General features: G+C 42.7%; 1 protein-coding gene across 2 annotated transcripts in view; it reads left to right on the top strand.

Moving 5' to 3' along the window:
* dipk2ab (divergent protein kinase domain 2Ab) overlaps positions 1 to 17794 on the top strand; it is a 277074-nt gene extending 259280 nt beyond the window's left edge. For both annotated transcript variants that reach the window (XM_072473888.1, XM_072473889.1), the window contains one exon: positions 15600 to 17794. In XM_072473888.1, the coding sequence (XP_072329989.1) occupies positions 15600 to 15931 (332 nt within the window). In that variant the 3' untranslated portion in view covers positions 15932 to 17794. The remainder of the gene's footprint in view (positions 1 to 15599) is intronic.
* Positions 17795 to 18132: the final 338 nt, after the last annotated feature.

Genomic DNA, 18132 nt, shown 5'->3' with positions numbered 1-18132 from the left:
TTCTCCCGCGGATGGATATGGCTGGCACGAGGGGACATAACTTTAAACTGAGGGGTAATAGATATAGGACAGAGGTCAGAGGTAGGTTCTTTACGCAAAGAGTAGTGAGGCCGTGGAATGCCCTACCTGCTACAGTAGTGAACTCGCCAACATTGAGGGCATTTAAAAGTTTATTGGATAAACATATGGATGATAATGGCATAGTGTAGGTTAGATGGCTTTTGTTTCGGTGCAACATCGTGGGCCGAAGGGCCTGTACTGCGCTGTATTGTTCTATGTTCTAAGTGTGGCCTAACTAAGGTTCTATACAGCTGCAACATGACTTGCCAATTCTTATACTCCATGCCCCGGCCAATGAAGGCAAGCATGCCGTATGCCTTCTTGACTACCTTCTCCACCTGTGTTGCCCCTTTCAATGACCTGTGGACCTGTACTCCTAGATCTCTTTGACTTTCAATACTCTTGAGGGTTCTACCATTCACTGTATATTCCCTACCTGCATTAGACCTTCCAAAATGCATTACCTCACATTTGTCCGGATTAAACTCCATCTGCCATCTCGCCGCCCAAGTCTCCAAACAATTTAAATCCTGCTGTATCCTCCGACAGTCCTCATCGCTATCCGCAATTCCACCAACCTTTGTGTCGTCTGCAAACTTACTAATCAGACCAGTTACATTTTCCTCCAAATCATTTATATATACTGCAAAGAGCAAAGGTCCCAGCACTGATCCCTGTGGAACACCACTGGTCACAGCCCTCCAATGAGAAAAGCATCCTTCCATTGCTACTCTCTGCCTTCTATGGCCTAGCCAGTTCTGTATCCACCTTGCCAGCTCACCCCTGATCCCGTGTGACTTCACCTTTTGTACTAGTCTACCATGAGGGACCTTGTCAAAGGCCTTACTGAAGTCCATATAGACAACATCCACTGCCCTACCTGCATCAATCATCTTAGTGACCTCCTCGAAAAACTCTATCAAGTTAGTGAGACACGACCTCCCCTTCACAAAACCGTGCTGCCTCTCACTAATACGTCCATTTGCTTCCAAATGGGAGTAGATCCTGTCTCGAAGAATTCTCTCCAGTAATTTCCCTACCACTGAAGTAAAGCTCACCGGCCTGTAGTTCCCGGGATTATCCTTGCTACCCTTCTTAAACAGAGGAACAACATTGGCTATTCTCCGGTCCTCCGGGACATCCCCTGAAGACAGCGAGGATCCAAAGATTTCTGTCAAGGCCCCAGCAATTTCCTCTCCAGCCTCCTTCAGTATTCTGGGGTAGATCCCATCAGGCCCTGGGGACTTATCTACCTTAATATTTTTTAAGACACCCAACACCTCGTCTTTTTGGATCACAATGTGACCCAGGCTATCTACACCCCCTTCTCCTGACTCAACATCTATCAATTTCTTCTCTTTGGTGAATACTGATGCAAAGTATTCATTTAGTACCTCGCCCATTTCCTCTGGCTCCACACATAGATTCCCTTGCCTATCCTTCAGTGGGCCAACCATTTCCCTGGCTACCCTCTTGCTTTTTATGTACGTGTAAAAAGCCTTGGGATTTTCCTTAACCCTATTTGCCAATGACTTTTAATGACCCCTTCTAGCCCTCCTGACTCCTTGCTTAAGTTCCTTCCTACTTTCCTTATATTCCACGCAGGCTTCGTCTGTTCCCAGCCTTTTAGCCTTGACAAATGCCTCCTTTTTCTTGTTGATGAGGCCTACAATATCACTCGTCATCCAAGGTTCCCGAAAATTACCGTATTTATCCTTCTTCCTCACAGGAACATGCCGGTCCTGTATTCCTTTCAACTGCCACTTGAAAGCCTCCCACATGTCAGATGTTGATTTGCCCTCAAACATCCACCCCCAATCTATGTTCTTCAGTTCCCGCCTAATATTGTTATAATTAGCCTTCCCCCAATTTAGCACATTCGTCCTAGGACCACTCTTATCCTTGTCCACCAGTACTTTAAAACTTACTGAATTGTGGTCACTGTTACCGAAATGCTCCCCTACTGAAACATCTACCACCTGGCCGGGCTCATTCCCCAATACCAGGTCCAGTACCGCCCCTTCCCTAGTTGGACTGTCTACATATTGTTTTAAGAAGCCCTCCTGGATGCTCCTTACAAACTCCACCCCGTCTAAGCCCCTGGCACTAAGTGAGTCCCAGTCAATATTGTGGAAGTTGAAGTCTCCCATCACCACAACCCTGTTGTTTTTACTCTTTTCCAAAATCTGTCTACCTTTCTGCTCCTCTATCTCCCGCTGGCTGTTGGGAGGCCTGTAGTATACCCCCAACATTGTGACTGCACCCTTCTTATTCCTGATCTCTACCCATATAGCCTCACTGCCCTCTGAGGTGTCCTCTCGCAGTACAGCTGTGATATTCTCCCGAACCAGTAGCGCAACTCCGCCTCCCCTTTTACATCCCCCTCTATCCCGCCTGAAACATCTAAATCCTGGAACGTTTAGCTGCCAATCCTGCCCTTCCCTCAACCAGGTCTCTGTCATGGCAACAACACCATAGTTCCAAGTACTAATCCAAGCTCTAAGTTCATCTGCCTTACCCGTAATACTTCTTGCATTAAAACATATGCACTTCAGTCCACCAGACCCGCTGTGTTCAGCAACTTCTCCCTGTCTGCTCTGCCTCAGAGCCACACTGTCCCTATTCCCTAGTTCTCCCTCAATGCTCTCACCTTCTGACCTATTGCTCCCGTGCCCACCCCCCTACCATACTAGTTTAAACCCTCCCGTGTGACACTAGCAAACCTCGCGGCCAGGATATTTATGCCTCTCCGGTTTAGATGCAACCCGTCCTCCTTATACAGGTCACACCTGCCCCGGAAGAGCTCCCAGTGGTCCAGGTAATGGAAACCCTCCCTCCTACACCAGCTGTTTAGCCACGTGTTTAGCTGCTCGATCTTCCTATTTCTAGCCTCACTGGCACGTGGCACAGGGAGTAATCCCGAGATTACAACCCTCGAGGTCCTGTCTTTTAACTTTCTGCCTAGCTCCCTGAACTCCTGCTGCAGGACCTCATGCCCCTTCCTGCCTATGTCGTTAGTACCAATATGTACAACGACCTCTGCCTGTTTGCCCTCCCCCTTCAGGATACCCTCTACCCGTTCGGAGACATCCTGGACCCTGGCACCAGGGAGGCAACATACCATCCTGGAGTCTCTTTCACGTCCACAGAAGCGCCTATCTGTGCCCTGACTATAGAGTCCCCTATTACTATTACTCTTCTGCGCTTTGACCCTCCCTTCTGAACATCAGAGCCAGCCGTGGTGCCACTGCTCTGGCTGCTGCTGTTTTCCCCTGATAGGCTATCCCCCCCCGACAGTATCCAAAGGGGTATATCTGTTCGAGAGGGGGACAACCACAGGGGATTCCTGCACTGACTGCCTGCCCTTTCTGGTGGTCACCCATTTCTCTGCCTGCACCTTGGGTGTGACCACATTTACAAAACTGCGATCTATGACGCTTTCCGCCACCTGCATGCTCCTAAGTGCATCCAATTGCTGCTCCAACCGAACCATGCGGTCTGTGAGGAGCTCCAGTTGGGTGCACTTTCTGCAGATGAAGCCATCCGGGACGCTGGAAGCCTCCCGGACCTGCCACATCTCACAGTCAGAGCACAGCACCCCTCTAACTGACATTGCGCCAATTAATTAAAATTAAAAAAATTTATTTTTTTTTGAATATTTTTTTTAAATTTCAAAGTTACTGTTAACTATCTGTTTCCTAGCACTAGATTTCTAATTATTAAAAGTTCCGTGTGCTCGCTCCCCGTAACAGATGGGCAGGCGCAGTTTTGGCCCAGCACCAGTAGCGCCCGGTAGAAGTCTTCAAGTGATTCTCTGGGTATTTGCCGTATCGTAGCGAGCAGGTAGCGAGCGTGAACCTGGTTAACAGGATGGATAAAATGTTCTTCCAGATGTAGGATTGCGGCGTCGTAGTTTGTCGCTTCCTCGATAAGGGGATAGATCCCAGGGCTGACCATTCACCGCAGGAGATGCATCTTCTGGGCTTCAGTAGGATTTCCTCCGTCCGTCTCCAGGTAACCCTTAAAACACACCAGCCAGTGTTTAAAAATAGCTGCCAAGTTCTCCGCGTGGTGACTGAGTTGGAGGCACTCCGTATTAAATTGATACAAAATCAATATACACAAATCAAAGGTACTTAGTAACTGAAGCTTTAATACTCTAAGAACTGATCCCCAGCAGCTTCGGTACAGAAAGTGAAGGCTGCTGGGACGGCGTTGTCTCTTATACTCCGCCTTCAGGGCGGAGCTACTTCGCACAGCCAATGGTGGACTCCCAACGTCTCAACCAACGGCGTCGGGCTCTCGGGTACCGCAATACCTGGTACTACCACACTCTAGACCCATCTTTTGATTTTTCACTCGCCCCATTACCATCCTCATGTCTTATACAATCATTCTTCCTTTTGTCGTTTTCCTCCAGATCTTCCCTTTTTGTTTTATCCCTCGCCCCACTTTTCACTGACTCATTTTGTTTACAATCTTACATGCCTGACTTTCCAATTCTACCAAACAGTCATCGTCCTGAGATGTTAACTTTGTTTCTCTCTCCACACTGAGGTGGCACAGTGATTAGAATCATAGAATTTACAGTGCAGAAGGAGGCCATTCGGCCCGTCGAGTCTGCACCAGCCCTTGGAAAGAGCACCCCACCTGAGCCCACACCTCCACCCTATCCCAGTAACCCCATCTAACCTTTTTGGACACTTAAGGGCAATCCGCCTAACCTACACATCTTTGGCCTGTGTGAGGAGACCGGAGGAAACCCACGCAGACACTGGGAGAACGTGCAAACTCCGCACCGACAGTGACCCAAGCTGGGAATCGAACGTGGGACTCGAGCTGTGAAACAACTGTGCTAATCACTGTGCTACCGTGCCCCCCATTGCTGCCTCACAGCACTAGGGAGTTGTGTTCAATTCCGTCCTTATGTCACCTGTCTGTGCGGAGTTTGCACATTCTCCCTGTGTTTGCGTGGGCTTCCTCTGGTTGCTTCTTCTCATAGTCCAAAGACGTGCAGGTTAGGTGGATTGACCGGGATCAATTGCCCCTTAGTGTCCAGGGATGTGCAAGTTACGTTATGGGGTTACAGAGGGCGGGGTGGGCGGTGGAGTGGACATGGGTAGAGTGCTCATTTGTAGGGTTTGTACAGACCCCATAGGCTGAATGACCTCCTTCTGCACTGTAGGGATTCTATGAAATGCTGCCGGAAGTGCTCTGTGTATGCAACATTTTCTGCTTCTACTTCAAAATTCCAGAATTTTGTTTTGGCTTGAGATGTTTAATCCTAGATTTGCTAATCGTAGAATTTACAGCGGAGAAGGAGGCCATTCGGCCCATCAAGTCTGCACCGGCCCTTGGATAGCACATCCTACTTAAGCCTAGGCTTCTACCCTATTCCTGTAATCTGATCAACCTTTTGGACACTAAGGGCCAATTTAACATGGCCAATCTACCTAACCTGCACATATTTGGACTGTGGGAGGAAACTGAAGCACCCAGAGGAAAGCCAAGGGGACACAGGGAGAAAGCACAAACTCAACACAGACGGTCACCTAGGCAGGAATTGACCCATGTCCCTAGAGCTGTGAGGCAACAGGGCTAACCACCGTGCCGCCCCGTTGGGTGGTGAGATGGATCAAAATGGGTAACGTTTTAAAACTGGAATTACTGTCTCCCTCAAATTGAGAGACTTCTGAAATCAGTTTACTGTTGCGATATTTTGAACATTACGTGCACTTTGTCCAACCCCTTAAACAAAAAGGAAAATCAGCTCATTCAGAGAGCTAGAGCCCCAATAGGTGACTAGCATTTTCTTTTCACACATGGCACAGTTTGGAACAGTGACTGTTGTGGGAATATTTTGAGAAATGGTTGAATAAATAGAAATATGAAATGAATATGCTTTACTGAAAAGAATGTGTGACAGCAGCATGAATAATTACAATTTTCTGCAGTCAAATCATCATTCCAGAATGTGAGTAGTGTTATTTCAATGTCATTTCTGGCAGCAATTCTGTATCTTGCATGTCCTCAGTTAAATGAGAGGCCTGGCAACTTTGGAAAAACATTAGTTTTTTTATTGTGAGAAGTGGCAGTCTACTTGCGGGCCGGGGTGGGGGACCTTTTAGATTAAACCTTTTAAAGATTAAAGAATATACAAGAGCAAGGGGAGCTTGCATCAGATGAGTCAGCGCATTGGTGGATACTCTGAATGGTAACACTGTGGTCTATAAAGTAAAGCCAGCAGCCTTTCTTTTTAAAAAAAATCAAGACCTGCAGCAAGAAGACATCAAGCGTGGTGGTGATCCAAGAAGAAAAATGGATTAGAAAATTCAGTTAATTTTTTTTCTCTTTCCAAAACAGAGTATTCTCTACCTGGTTATAGAAACATGCTGTGAATCTCCTGTGATCTTATTCATAGTTAGTCAGAGAGTTATACCCAACAATACTTTGCTGCCAAGATGAATCTGTGTTCAAACAACTTTTCCATCAAGGCCATAAAGTTTATTTGCTGTAAATAGGAACACGGAGACGAATTGGAAGTTTACTGCTGCCACTGAGGGAGGTTTTTATCCAGATTCCAGCTGTTTGTAAATTCCTTGTTTTCTCCATTGGAAACTGTGAGATTACAAGTCAAAGTAAAACAGGAGAAAAGTTTAGCTTTATTTCCTGTTTTTGTTACACTTTGGTGAGAAACCGTTTTCCTTCCAATCCATCTGTTTACCACGTTGGGGGGGTGGGGGGGTTATATGGTGTATGGTGAAGTTTAAATTTTTGGGGAAGTTTATGTGCTAAGCTGCAATGTATTGATGTTTTATGTGAAGTTTGAGCTAATTGTGTCAAGTCTGACACCGACTTCGCATAATTTGCCTTATTGTACATAAGTAATGGACATTATATATGGGGAGGCAGTGGCATAGTGGTATTGTCACTGGACTAGTAAACCAGAGTGGTGCTCTGGGGACCCAGGTTCAAACCTGCCACTGCAGATGGTGAAATTTGAATTCGATAAAAATCTGGAATTAAAAATGCCTTGTAATCTCAAGTAAATACACTGTGCCTTTGAAGAAGGCAATTCCTGGATTTGTCTGATAATCAAGTCCAGAGAAGAAATCAACCTTTGTAATGACCTTGATATTCGAAGAAATTAGATATGTCCATGGAAGAAACCCTTCTGATGAGAACAGACTGTCATGGTGTAAATAGGATTTATTTTCTGAACAATGGGCTCAGTTAATTATTGAAGGAATTACTGACTGTAAAGGACATCTTGGAAACATTCCTTCACTGAAGCACAAAAGCTCACTTTAGTAATGGAAAGACGTGACTGGTGTATTTGGGAGCAATAATAAATCAGAATGCAATGTCAAATCTGACAGCAAATCTAATGTTCTGAAATAATTGAGGCACTCCTGGCAGGAATAATACAGGTTTTAATCAGAAGTGTTAGGGAGAGAAAAGAAAACTCAACCTTTTATTTTAGTTGAAAAAGTTCATGATTGAAATGCCTATGGTACGTTTTACTCAATGGTAATCTAAATTTTATTTTTCTGTTATTCTAGTTTGTTTTCATGTTGAAATGTAGCCGGAATCCTGCTTCGGATCTTTTTTGAAAATAAAAGTTGCTGTAACATTTCGAGCAGTTAACTTTAAATTTTCATGAACAAAAGTCTAAATTGCCTCAGTGCATATATTATAACAGTCAAGTGGTCCTTTATTGACACGAATAGTGAGGAAACCTGACTATGCTAAGTGTTTGATCCCAAATTAGCATAGAATGCTATTGCATCTGAATAAAGAGACAGTCAAAAATGTAAAATGCCAAGGCTTACTTTGCATAATTTATTTTAGCCAAAATAGTCATACTCTGTCTTTCGCTTTTTTAATCTTGTTTTTCCCTCTAATTTTACAAGAAATTCCTGGTGAACATGTTTCATCTGATCTAGCTATGTCAACCTATAAGGAAAATGTATGAAAGTTTTCTTTTTGCTCACCTTAAAGTCAAATGTTTCAATAAGGCAAAATACACTGAACCGTGAATACGGAAAATTAAAACCATAGGGTTTGTACCCACCCGAGTTTATTGAACAGCCAATTTCCTGCCCCAAGTTGATCTGTCAAACAAAGCATTGTGTTGTACATATGGTGGAATTGTTCATACTGACCATTAGCATAGCAGAGAAAGAGCTTGATATGCAACAGCTTTCAAGCTTATGTTCGTAGAAGTTTCTGAAAACCATGGTAATATTCTTTATTAGTGTCACAAGTAGGCTTGTATTAACACTGCAATGAAGTTACTGTGAAAATCCCCTAGTCGCTGCACTACGGTGCATGTTCAGGTACAGCGAGGGAGAACTCCGAATGTCCAATTCACCCAATAAACAGAACAGCAATACAGGAATTCAATGTGGCCAATGGAAGGGTTGTGTTTGGCTAAACTTTAAGGATGAACTGAAGTCCCAAGGCAAGCAAACCAAAGATCCTCGCCATGGAAGAAAGGATGCTGTGCAACAATCTTGATAGTGTATTCACCAACACCTAGCAACTGAATGTACAGTCAGCACTGTAGAAATGAATTTGCAAACCCTTTATAGCAAAGATTTGAACCTCAGAAGCACCTTTTGAAGCATCTCCAAATTGCTTACATGTTATGACCATAAAATACATGGTCAGACAGATTCACTTGAGTTTTTACAAAGAGGACAGCTTTTATCATACTTGGTCTAAATAAATAATAAAAATGCTCCAACTTGCATGCAGACACACACATTCAAAGTAAGCACAGATTAGAGTTGGGAGGAGAGAGTAAAGCAAGTAAAGGCCAGTAAAATTAAGGGGGTTCATGGCTTTTAAAGGTTGGTGACTCAGCTGGCTTCAGGCTGAACTCCATGGTCTTGCTGCTTTTATTCGGTCCTGCTGCTTTCAGATGTTGAGATAGTTTAAAGCTTTAGGCAAACAATTTATCTATTCTTCTAAAGGTTGTTGGGTTAAGTTCTTAAAATATCTGGATAGTTAAAACCAGCAGGCCAGGTTCAGCTTAGGTTGGATAGAGAGAGTGGGGAGGAGCCCACTCAGGACCTTGTTCCTTCAGTGTCTCTGTTGCTTGTTCAGTTCCGCAGAGAGATCAAGTGCTTAAACACATGCGTGGCAGGCTTGTCACATGACCATTTTGCACTGCTCAGTAACCCAAATATGGTCATGGCTAGTGTATTATAAATTGATTTCTATATTATCCAGCAGTGGCCACGCTGACTTTTTTAAGACCATTTTTATGCCATGTAATGCAGTATTTATTCTGTTAATTAGCAGGAGCTGTATCACTTATAGCCATAAATTTTAATTTTAAGACCAACGAGAGGAAAAATCACTGTACTCTGGACCTAAAGGTATTGTGACAAAATGAGGCAGTTCTGTTCGGTTTTAGCCGTTCCTTTCAATCAATCAAAAATTGCCTTAACACCAGTTATAATTAGACGACTATCCAAAGTTGGTTGCCATTTGTATGAAAAACCATCATGTGGCAGCGTTGAAGGAAGCCAATGACTTGGGCAAAGGCATAGGAACATAGGAATTAAGAGCAGAAGTAGGCAATTCAGCCCTTCACACCTGCTCCACCATTCAATCAGAACATGGCTGATCTCTTCCTGGTCTCAAATCCACCTCCCTACCTGCTGTTCATATCCCTTTAACCCATTTTTTATTAAAAATATATCTATCTCTTTCTTGAAACCATTTAATGACTCCGATTCCACCGCACTATGGGGAAGAAAGTTCCACAAATTCACCACCCTCTGCGAGAAATCGTTCCTCCTCATCTCGGAGGCAGAGGAAGGTGGCCTCACAAGTTGTTTCATCTTGGTAGTTTTATTGAGGAATAAATGTTGTGCCCCCCCCCAGGGGTTGTCTGGAAAAATCGTAAAGCCATTCTCGCCCTATGAAAATGGTCTTATGATGAGGAGCTCAAATTTGTGACATTTATTTGAAAATTCTCAATCCAGTTAGTCATGTGCTTAATATTTAAGCATAAAATTGTACCCAATTTGAACATAGAACATACAGTGCAGAAGGTGGCCATTCGGCCCATCGAGTCTGCACCGACCCACTTAAGTCCTCACTTCCACCCCACCCCCCTAACCCAATAACCCCTCCTAACCTTTTTGGACACTAAGGGCAATTTAGCATGGTCAATCCACCTAACCTGCACGTCTTTGGACAGTGAGAGGAAACTGGTGCACCTGGAGGAAACCCACGCAGACACGGGGGGAACGTGCAGACTCCACACAGTGACCCAGCCGGGAAGTGAACCTGGGACCCTGGAGCTGTGAAGCAACTGTGCTAAACACGATGCTACCATGCTGTGGAAGTCCTCACAATATGTTCAGACCTTTAGATTTGCTTTGTCTAATATCCTTTTTACTCCATTTTGACCTTCACTCCCCATAAACTCCAATAATTAAGAGTTTTTGACCTTAATGCGAACAGAGTTCCAACGTTTCACTAATTTAAAATCCTCGTTGACAAACCTTTGCATAGCCTTATCATTGCCAACCTCTACAACCATGCTTCTTATGCTTCTTCCACGACTTCTAGTCATTTCAATCTTTTGACTAAATTGTATGTATCTAATCGTCGCTCTACTAGTGACAAAAGCCTTCTGTCATCTTAACCTATACTTTAGAACTCTTGTCAAAACCTCTCTGCTTCTCTATTTATCCCGCCTGCAAACAAAAAGCTATTCTAGCTCTCTGTTAAAGGCTTCTCCTCACTTCAGCTTTTGTGAAATGTATTTGGGTTTTAGTTACTTTCTTAGGGGGTCTGTGTAATTGTAAATGGTTATTTAAAAGAAAGCACTTTCTTATCAAAAACATTGTAAATAGGATTCCAATGAACAACTAAACTGTAAAGTAGCAGATACACTCGCTTGGACTGCTTAGTCATTTTTAAATGCTACAGAGACAGTTCAATACATTTACTGGTGACTGTTGCCCCATGTTATAGTGTGTTTCATCTTAAAATATTGTAAGCATGATTGAATAACATGCTGTGTAGACTCACAAATCGATTAGATATTAAAGGACAGCCAGTGGAACTGTGCCCTAGCAAGGGGTCAATGTGTTAACAGGAGGGATTGTGTGAACAATTAACTTTTTTTTTGAAACATGCAAGTTAGAGATGGCCTAGGAACAAGTCAAAATGTCCCTGTTATGATGGTGTTTAAACTCTCCTCCTGGAGAGCAGTTGTGAATATTGTCTATTTATGACACTTAATTGGGGTGAGTTATGCATGTTTCTTCCTTTTTAATTACAAGTGGATGCATCAGAGTAAAAGCTCAAGGCTCTAACTTCCAAGCTCCTGGACAAGCTCCCCCAACCTCTCTCAAATGCACAGCAATTGCTCAGGAAGTGCAAATGCCTTGCAGTGTGAACCATCTGCTTTTAAATGGCTTCTGACTGCTTTATATTAATCGTTACCCAGAAAATGTTAAAATAATTGAAACAGCCTGTAGCTTCTGGAAAACTATTGTCCTGACATGCACAGACTTCCCTCTCCCTCTCTAACCTGCCACCTCGCCCAAACCAGTCCCACTATGACCTCCCACTCCCCACTAACTGCCTTCTCCCCAATTGCCTCAGAATGCCACCCTCCTCCCCCAAAGTCTAACCACTTACCTGACAAACATATCTTCTCCCTGGCTTCAAAGTGATTGGACCTTTAAAGCTACCTGATTTTTTTTTAGCCGGTGTTATTAAAAAAAGAAGTCATGGCCTCCTTGCATCAGGCTATGAAGCCCTCAACTGAAGGACGCTAGAGCACACTGTCCTGCACAGTTCTTGCCCGGCCTGATTTGGAAGGTCAGGTGAGAAAGGTCCGGAAGGATTTTGAGGTAAAAAAAGTAGGAGCAGAGTGACGATCCAGTCTGGCTCTTTGCAGAAGTTCAGGCCCTTAATACGTTACAGTAATTTGGGCCTAACGCTCCTGTTCTACTACTATGCTCTCAGGCTGTTTGCACTCTTATGATTTAAACCTGGCTGAACGTTAATGCTACTATAACCTGATGAGTAATGAGATTCCTGCATATCTGCTGACCCTATCTCTCTGATTCCCGGACAAACACAGGAAGGCAGTGTGACACCGTGGTTAGCACTGCGGCCTCACAGTGCTAGGGACCCAGCTCGATTCCGACCTTGAGTGACTGTGTGGAGTTTGCACCTTCTCCACATGTTCTTCGTGGGTTTAGTCTGGCTGCTCCGGTTTCCTCCTACAGTCTAAAGATGTGCAGGGTAGGTAGATTGGCCATGCTAAATTTCCCCTTCACTCTCCAAAGGCCTGTGGGTAGGTGATGGGGATAGGGCGGGGGAGTGTGCCTAGGCAGAGTGCTCTTTTGAAGTGTCGGTGCAGACTCAATGGGTCGAATGGCCCCCTTCTGCACTGTAGGAATTCTAGGAACTGGAATACCTGTGTTGTCATCAGGGGGAGAGATTTTCAGATACAGAAACACATGTATTTCTTGTTCGTATCTTGGGCTTTGCACCAGAATGTAATTTGGAGTTTTCAATCGTAAGATCCTAAGAAATAACAGGAATAGGCCATGCAGCCCATCTAGGCTGATTTTCCCTTCAATAAGATCATGGTTGGTCTGATTGTAGCCTTAACTGCTTTCTTCCCTGTTCTCCATAACCCTTGACTCTTTGACCCAGCTTCCATTGCTTTCTGTGAGACAATGACCCTCGGAGAGAAGAGATTCCTCCGTAATAAATGGGAGACCCCTTATTTTGAAACTGTGGCCCGAGTACTAGATTGCACCACAAGACTAAATACCCTCTCAATATCTATCCTGTCAAGCCCCCTTGGGTGACAAAATTCCATTTACTTTCCTAATTTCTTGCTGTAGCTGCATGCTAATTTTGTGATTCATGTACTCTTAGACCAAGATTCTTCTGTTCAGTAGTGTCCCTCCATTTAAATATTTTGATTTGCTATTCTTCCTGCCAAAGTGTACAACCTCTCATTTCCCCACCTATTCCATCTGCCAAATGTTTTGCCTGTTGTTTGGGGCAGCACGGTAGCATTGTGGATAGCACAATTGCTTCACAGTTCCAGGGTCCCAGGTTCGATTCCGGCTTGGGTCACTGTCTGTGCGGAGTCTGCACATCCTCCCCGTGTGTGCGTGGGTTTCCTCCGGGTGCTCCGGTTTCCTCCCACAGTCCAAAGATGTGCAGGTTAGGTGGATTGGCCATGATAAATTGCCCTTAGTGTCCAAAATTGCCCTTAGTGTTGGGTGGGGTTTCTGGGTTATGGGGATAGGGTGGAGGTGTCAACCTTGGGTAGGGCGCTCTTTCCAAGAGCTGGTGCAGACTCGATGGGCCGAATGGCCTCCTTCTGCACTGTAAATTCTATGTTCACACAGCGCCTGGGACCCGGGTATGATTCCCGGCTTGGGTTACTGTCTGTGCGGAGTCTGCATATTCTCCCTGTGTCTGCATGTGTTTCCTCCAGGTACTCTGGTTTCTTCCCACAAGTCCCGAAAGGAGTGCTTGTTAGGTGAATTGGGCATTCTGAATTCTCCCTCCGTGTACCCGAACAGGCGCCGGAATGTGACGACACGGGGCTTTTCACAATAACTTCATTGCAGTGTTAATGTAAGCCTACTGGTGACACTAAGAGAGATTATTATTATTAACCTATCGATATCCCTTTGCAGACTCTTTGCATCTCCTCACAACTTGTTCTCCTACCTATCTTTGTATCACCAGCAAGTCTGGCTACTATACAGCTGGTTCCTTCATCCAATGCATTGCATTTCAGGCACGCACCTTTACTGAATTCCGAGTGATAACACTCAATCAGGACGAGATCTCACTTCATTTGATTTGTGTGTAGGCTAAAGAAGACTTCCAAAATATGTTCCTGGCACCCATATGATCATTATAAAGTAAATTTCTGTTTTTCCTTTTTTTTCCTCTTTATTAATTAAACAAGGGCACAAAGATTGAATTAATGATCCTGTTGATTTAGGTTCCCATAACGGGGATACCTTGTGCATCATAACTTGTGATTTATGATCTTAGTTAATCTGACAGTCTTGACAGTTGAAACCTATTACAGTGGAACCGTGATTGTCCACATTATTATCAAAGTCTGGTTTATATCCACAGTCCTTTATATGGGGGTTAGCACTTAATTTGAATAAAGTAGCTAAAATGCAGTGTTCTTCATTGACATTTCACTGACTCTGGGTTCATGATCCCATGGGATAACCATAGAATATGGATGTTCAGTGCTTGAATTCACTATGTTCTGAAATGTGGTTTTGAGTCAGGAAGCAAGGTTTCATGGTGGGAGAGCTCTCAGGACTCTGGTTGCCAACATTTTCAGTTGCACCCCATTTTAAAATTAACGTGCAGTTGAGATGCACTAATTTAAATGTGGATCTTATCTGTACATGTTATTTATTTGATGTGCAATCTGAAATAACATTGGAAAGTGAAGGTATTGTTACGGTACCGGACCAGACATTAATTTATATTAGGAAGCTGAACGAGAATCCCCCCCCCCCCCCCTCCCAACAATTTTTCAATTTGTAAACTGTGAGGAAAGGATTCTTCCCTCCAGGAGTGATTCCACTGACAGATCAGGATATTTTATATAATAACAAACTTTATTACTAACATAGTATTGACCACAGTAACATCACAGAAAAATAGCTCTAAAATTAACAGTTAAATCGGGAAGCACTTTAACTACTTAAGCAAAACCAATTGCAGGTCAAAAGCCACTTGTAAAGAAAGTCAGCCAACACAGGGCTACTTGCTGCACTGTGTAGAGATCTCTTGTAAAGACTACTTGTAGAGAGAGACTATTTCAGGAACAGTCTGCAAATATTTGTCTTTGTCAGAATACTAAATCCGACAGCGAAAATGTCTTGCTACAGACCTGACTTCTCCCATTAATTACATCTCTGTCCCACACAAATCCCATGACCTGCTTCCCAAACTGTCTTAAATTATCTACTCCTTCCCCAGGAAACCTTCCAAAATACACAACATTTCATTAACCCCATATAGGTAAACAAGTACATGGTTGGAATGAATGACTATCTCACTTTTTCGACATCTCAATTACAGCCTTAGCCGACACGCAGACTTAACCTGGGTTCTTCAATAATAATAAACTGCAACAGATATTTATATATACTTTAACCTGGCTTCTAATACCATTACTGTAACAGATATCTATAATACAATCTATGTAAAAATTTCCTACATTCATCACAACATCACTATATCAAACTAAATATAGGTGACTCTTTCAACAGGTTCTAATAACTGATCACAGATTTCCTCCAGTGTTGTAAGATAATTGAGGTACCACTTTAAGCATTATGCACACTTGTTCCCTTTCATGCTAAAGGAATGTCCGATAGTCTGTAATTTTTATTTGTTGATGTTAGCTGTATAGCTTTAACTGAAATCATAATGCTGATAATAAAGGTTTTCAAAAAGTACTCATCAAATTTATTCAATTTTGTTCCCTGCAGATAAGCCTCAAAACTGGGACGTGTGGTACCAGAGCAAGTTTGACGATTGTGGAAAAGAAGCCTGCCTTTCATTTTCAAAGGATGTTCTGTGTTCTCGTGTTACAATTGACCATAACTACTATGCCATTTGTCAGAACCTGCTCTCCAGGTATGCCACTTGGCGTGGTACAACCGGTGGGCTCCTGCATAACCCTCCTGCAGAGATTGTCAGAGTTGGCAGGCTGGAGGCATTGCTTGAAGAATGTGCCAACCCAAAGAAAGAATATGGTCGATTCCAAGCAGCAAAAGAATTGCGAGACTACCTTGCAAAGCTGAACGATAATGTAAGGTAGCTCATAGCTCAGTCTGCGATCTGTTGTTTTTCGCTCTGCTCTAGATTTGAGATTTGAGTTGTTCCTGTATAGAATATAAACTTATGTCGAAGAATACTGTGCAGAAATGCTACTGCATAGCATTATATTTCATGCTTGGAACAACAATGGACATCTGCCAACCAGTGTGTGGGACTGATTATCTGATTAGAGCATTGAGCTATTATTGACTTGTTCTCTGATTGCCTGCGGAGTAGTTCAGATGAAGACCAGCAGGTCACTAGAGATAATAGACCCTGACAGGTTTAATGATTGCACATGTGTCAAAGGGCAATTGACATAACACAGCATTACTGTCACAATTTGTGAGGCTGATGCCCTTACTGCGGAAACCTTGCTTAACTTGAAAGTCTGTTTAAAGGCTTTAACCTACTGATGTTGTCTTGATCTTGTCTATATTTTGAATAAGGAAAGCATTAAAAAAAGTTTGTATTAAAAAAAAACTTACATATACTGCCATCAAAATGAATGTGCAAAATTTTGATACTCGTTTGCCCATACTCCTTTTCAAATATGTGAACATATTTCTAATTTATCTGTAAACTTGAAGCACTGAGAAAATATGGCATTGGGGTATTCTGTCCAAAACCTTAAACCCTTCCCCTCATCACCATTAAGCAATAATTTCACGTCTGCAAAGAATAGGAAGAGGAAAACCCTAATTATTTGTAATTATTGCACAAGACATCTGTGAGGATGAAATAGTGACCTGAGGTTAATTTGCTTCGAAGCAGCGACATTTAAAAAAGAAAATCCCAGAATAATAATTTAAAGACCTTAAGAGGGTATTTCAAATAGAATCAAGCTGACTATGCCTTCAATAAAATTAGGAGAACTTTTTGAGTGGGGTGGAGGAGGCACAGAGTAAAGTGTCCAGTATTTGAGCGTATACCAAAGAGTAAGAATTGTTCCAAAATTACCCTCACCTTGGTAGAAGAAACCTATTTATTGATTGAAACACTAGTGAAAGTACATTGAGGAAATCTTTCAGTAGCTATTTATATATTAAAAATTCATTAACTAAAACTGGGATAAGGTTTTTGGTCACAAGTTTACATTTGTCATATGTGCTTGACTGTTTTTATTGATTTACTGGGCTGCCACAGATGGCAATTGCTTTCTGTTGCATATTACACATTGGTACGGTATTGTAATTTGAACTTAGTTTAGGGTGAGCATTTTCCGTTTGTTTAACTAAACTATATTAATTTGTTTCCAGTTTTTTAAAAAAAACAGTTGTGTATGTTTGGCACATTAAGCAAAAAGCTTGATAGTTTGTGTGGAAATGGGGTGGAAAATCTGCTTTTCTTGCTGATAAGCTGAAGTGCAATGGTGACACCATTGCCAGCTACTTTCAATCTTGCGGTTCAATCTGGATAAATGTTGAGCTGTTCCCCATAAAGTACGTTTGTGACTTTAACCACCATTTTAAATCACGTTGATGCTTTTGATTCTAAAACTAGCTAACTTGAGTTGGCATCATTGCAGGAGATTGAATGCTGCAATATCACCACAAAGTACAATAGAAAGCAATAGTGTTTATTTTTCTTTTCAAAAATCTTCAGAGACTGAAGTAATCAGATGATGATTTGTTTAATGGTGCAAATGTTGCTTTTATTGTGTACTTACAACGTGTTAGTGATGACACAGTTGACTCCAGATTGGGATTTTTTGGAGGTTTGTAAATGATGTCTTCACGTTTTTTGTATGTTCTCATTTGGTTTCTATGTTTTATCATAATTGTCTGACTCACTGTGCCTTTCATTCAAAAGTTGTCTTTATAACTTAAAGTGGATTCATATAATAAAACTTTACTTATTAAAATGCTCTTGTGGTTACTACCCCTGAAAAACACCAATCCGTATTTTTAAATAAATTACTGCTTATTTCGTAGAGACCTGCAGTTGTAACATGTGATCCCTTTAGGCAGTGCTTTATTTATACTGCAAATTCCCCTCCCAAGTTGCACACTACTTAGACCACAGGCTGCAGCAGTTTAAGGCGGTGGCTCTACACTACTTGCTAAAGGACAATTAGAGATGAGTGACTGTGCCAGCAGTGCTCAATGAGTAAGGGAAAGCAAAAGGGTGCTGGAAATCTGTCATGGAAGGAAAATGCTGGAAGTGGTCAGCAGGTCAGGCAGTGACCTCTTCAGGAAGAGT

Source organism: Scyliorhinus torazame, chromosome 14 (assembly GCF_047496885.1).
Source record: "Scyliorhinus torazame isolate Kashiwa2021f chromosome 14, sScyTor2.1, whole genome shotgun sequence".
NCBI classification, from domain to species: Eukaryota; Metazoa; Chordata; class Chondrichthyes; order Carcharhiniformes; family Scyliorhinidae; genus Scyliorhinus; species Scyliorhinus torazame.
Note: the sequence above shows the minus strand (reverse complement) of the source record. Positions and strands in the feature narration are given on the sequence as shown.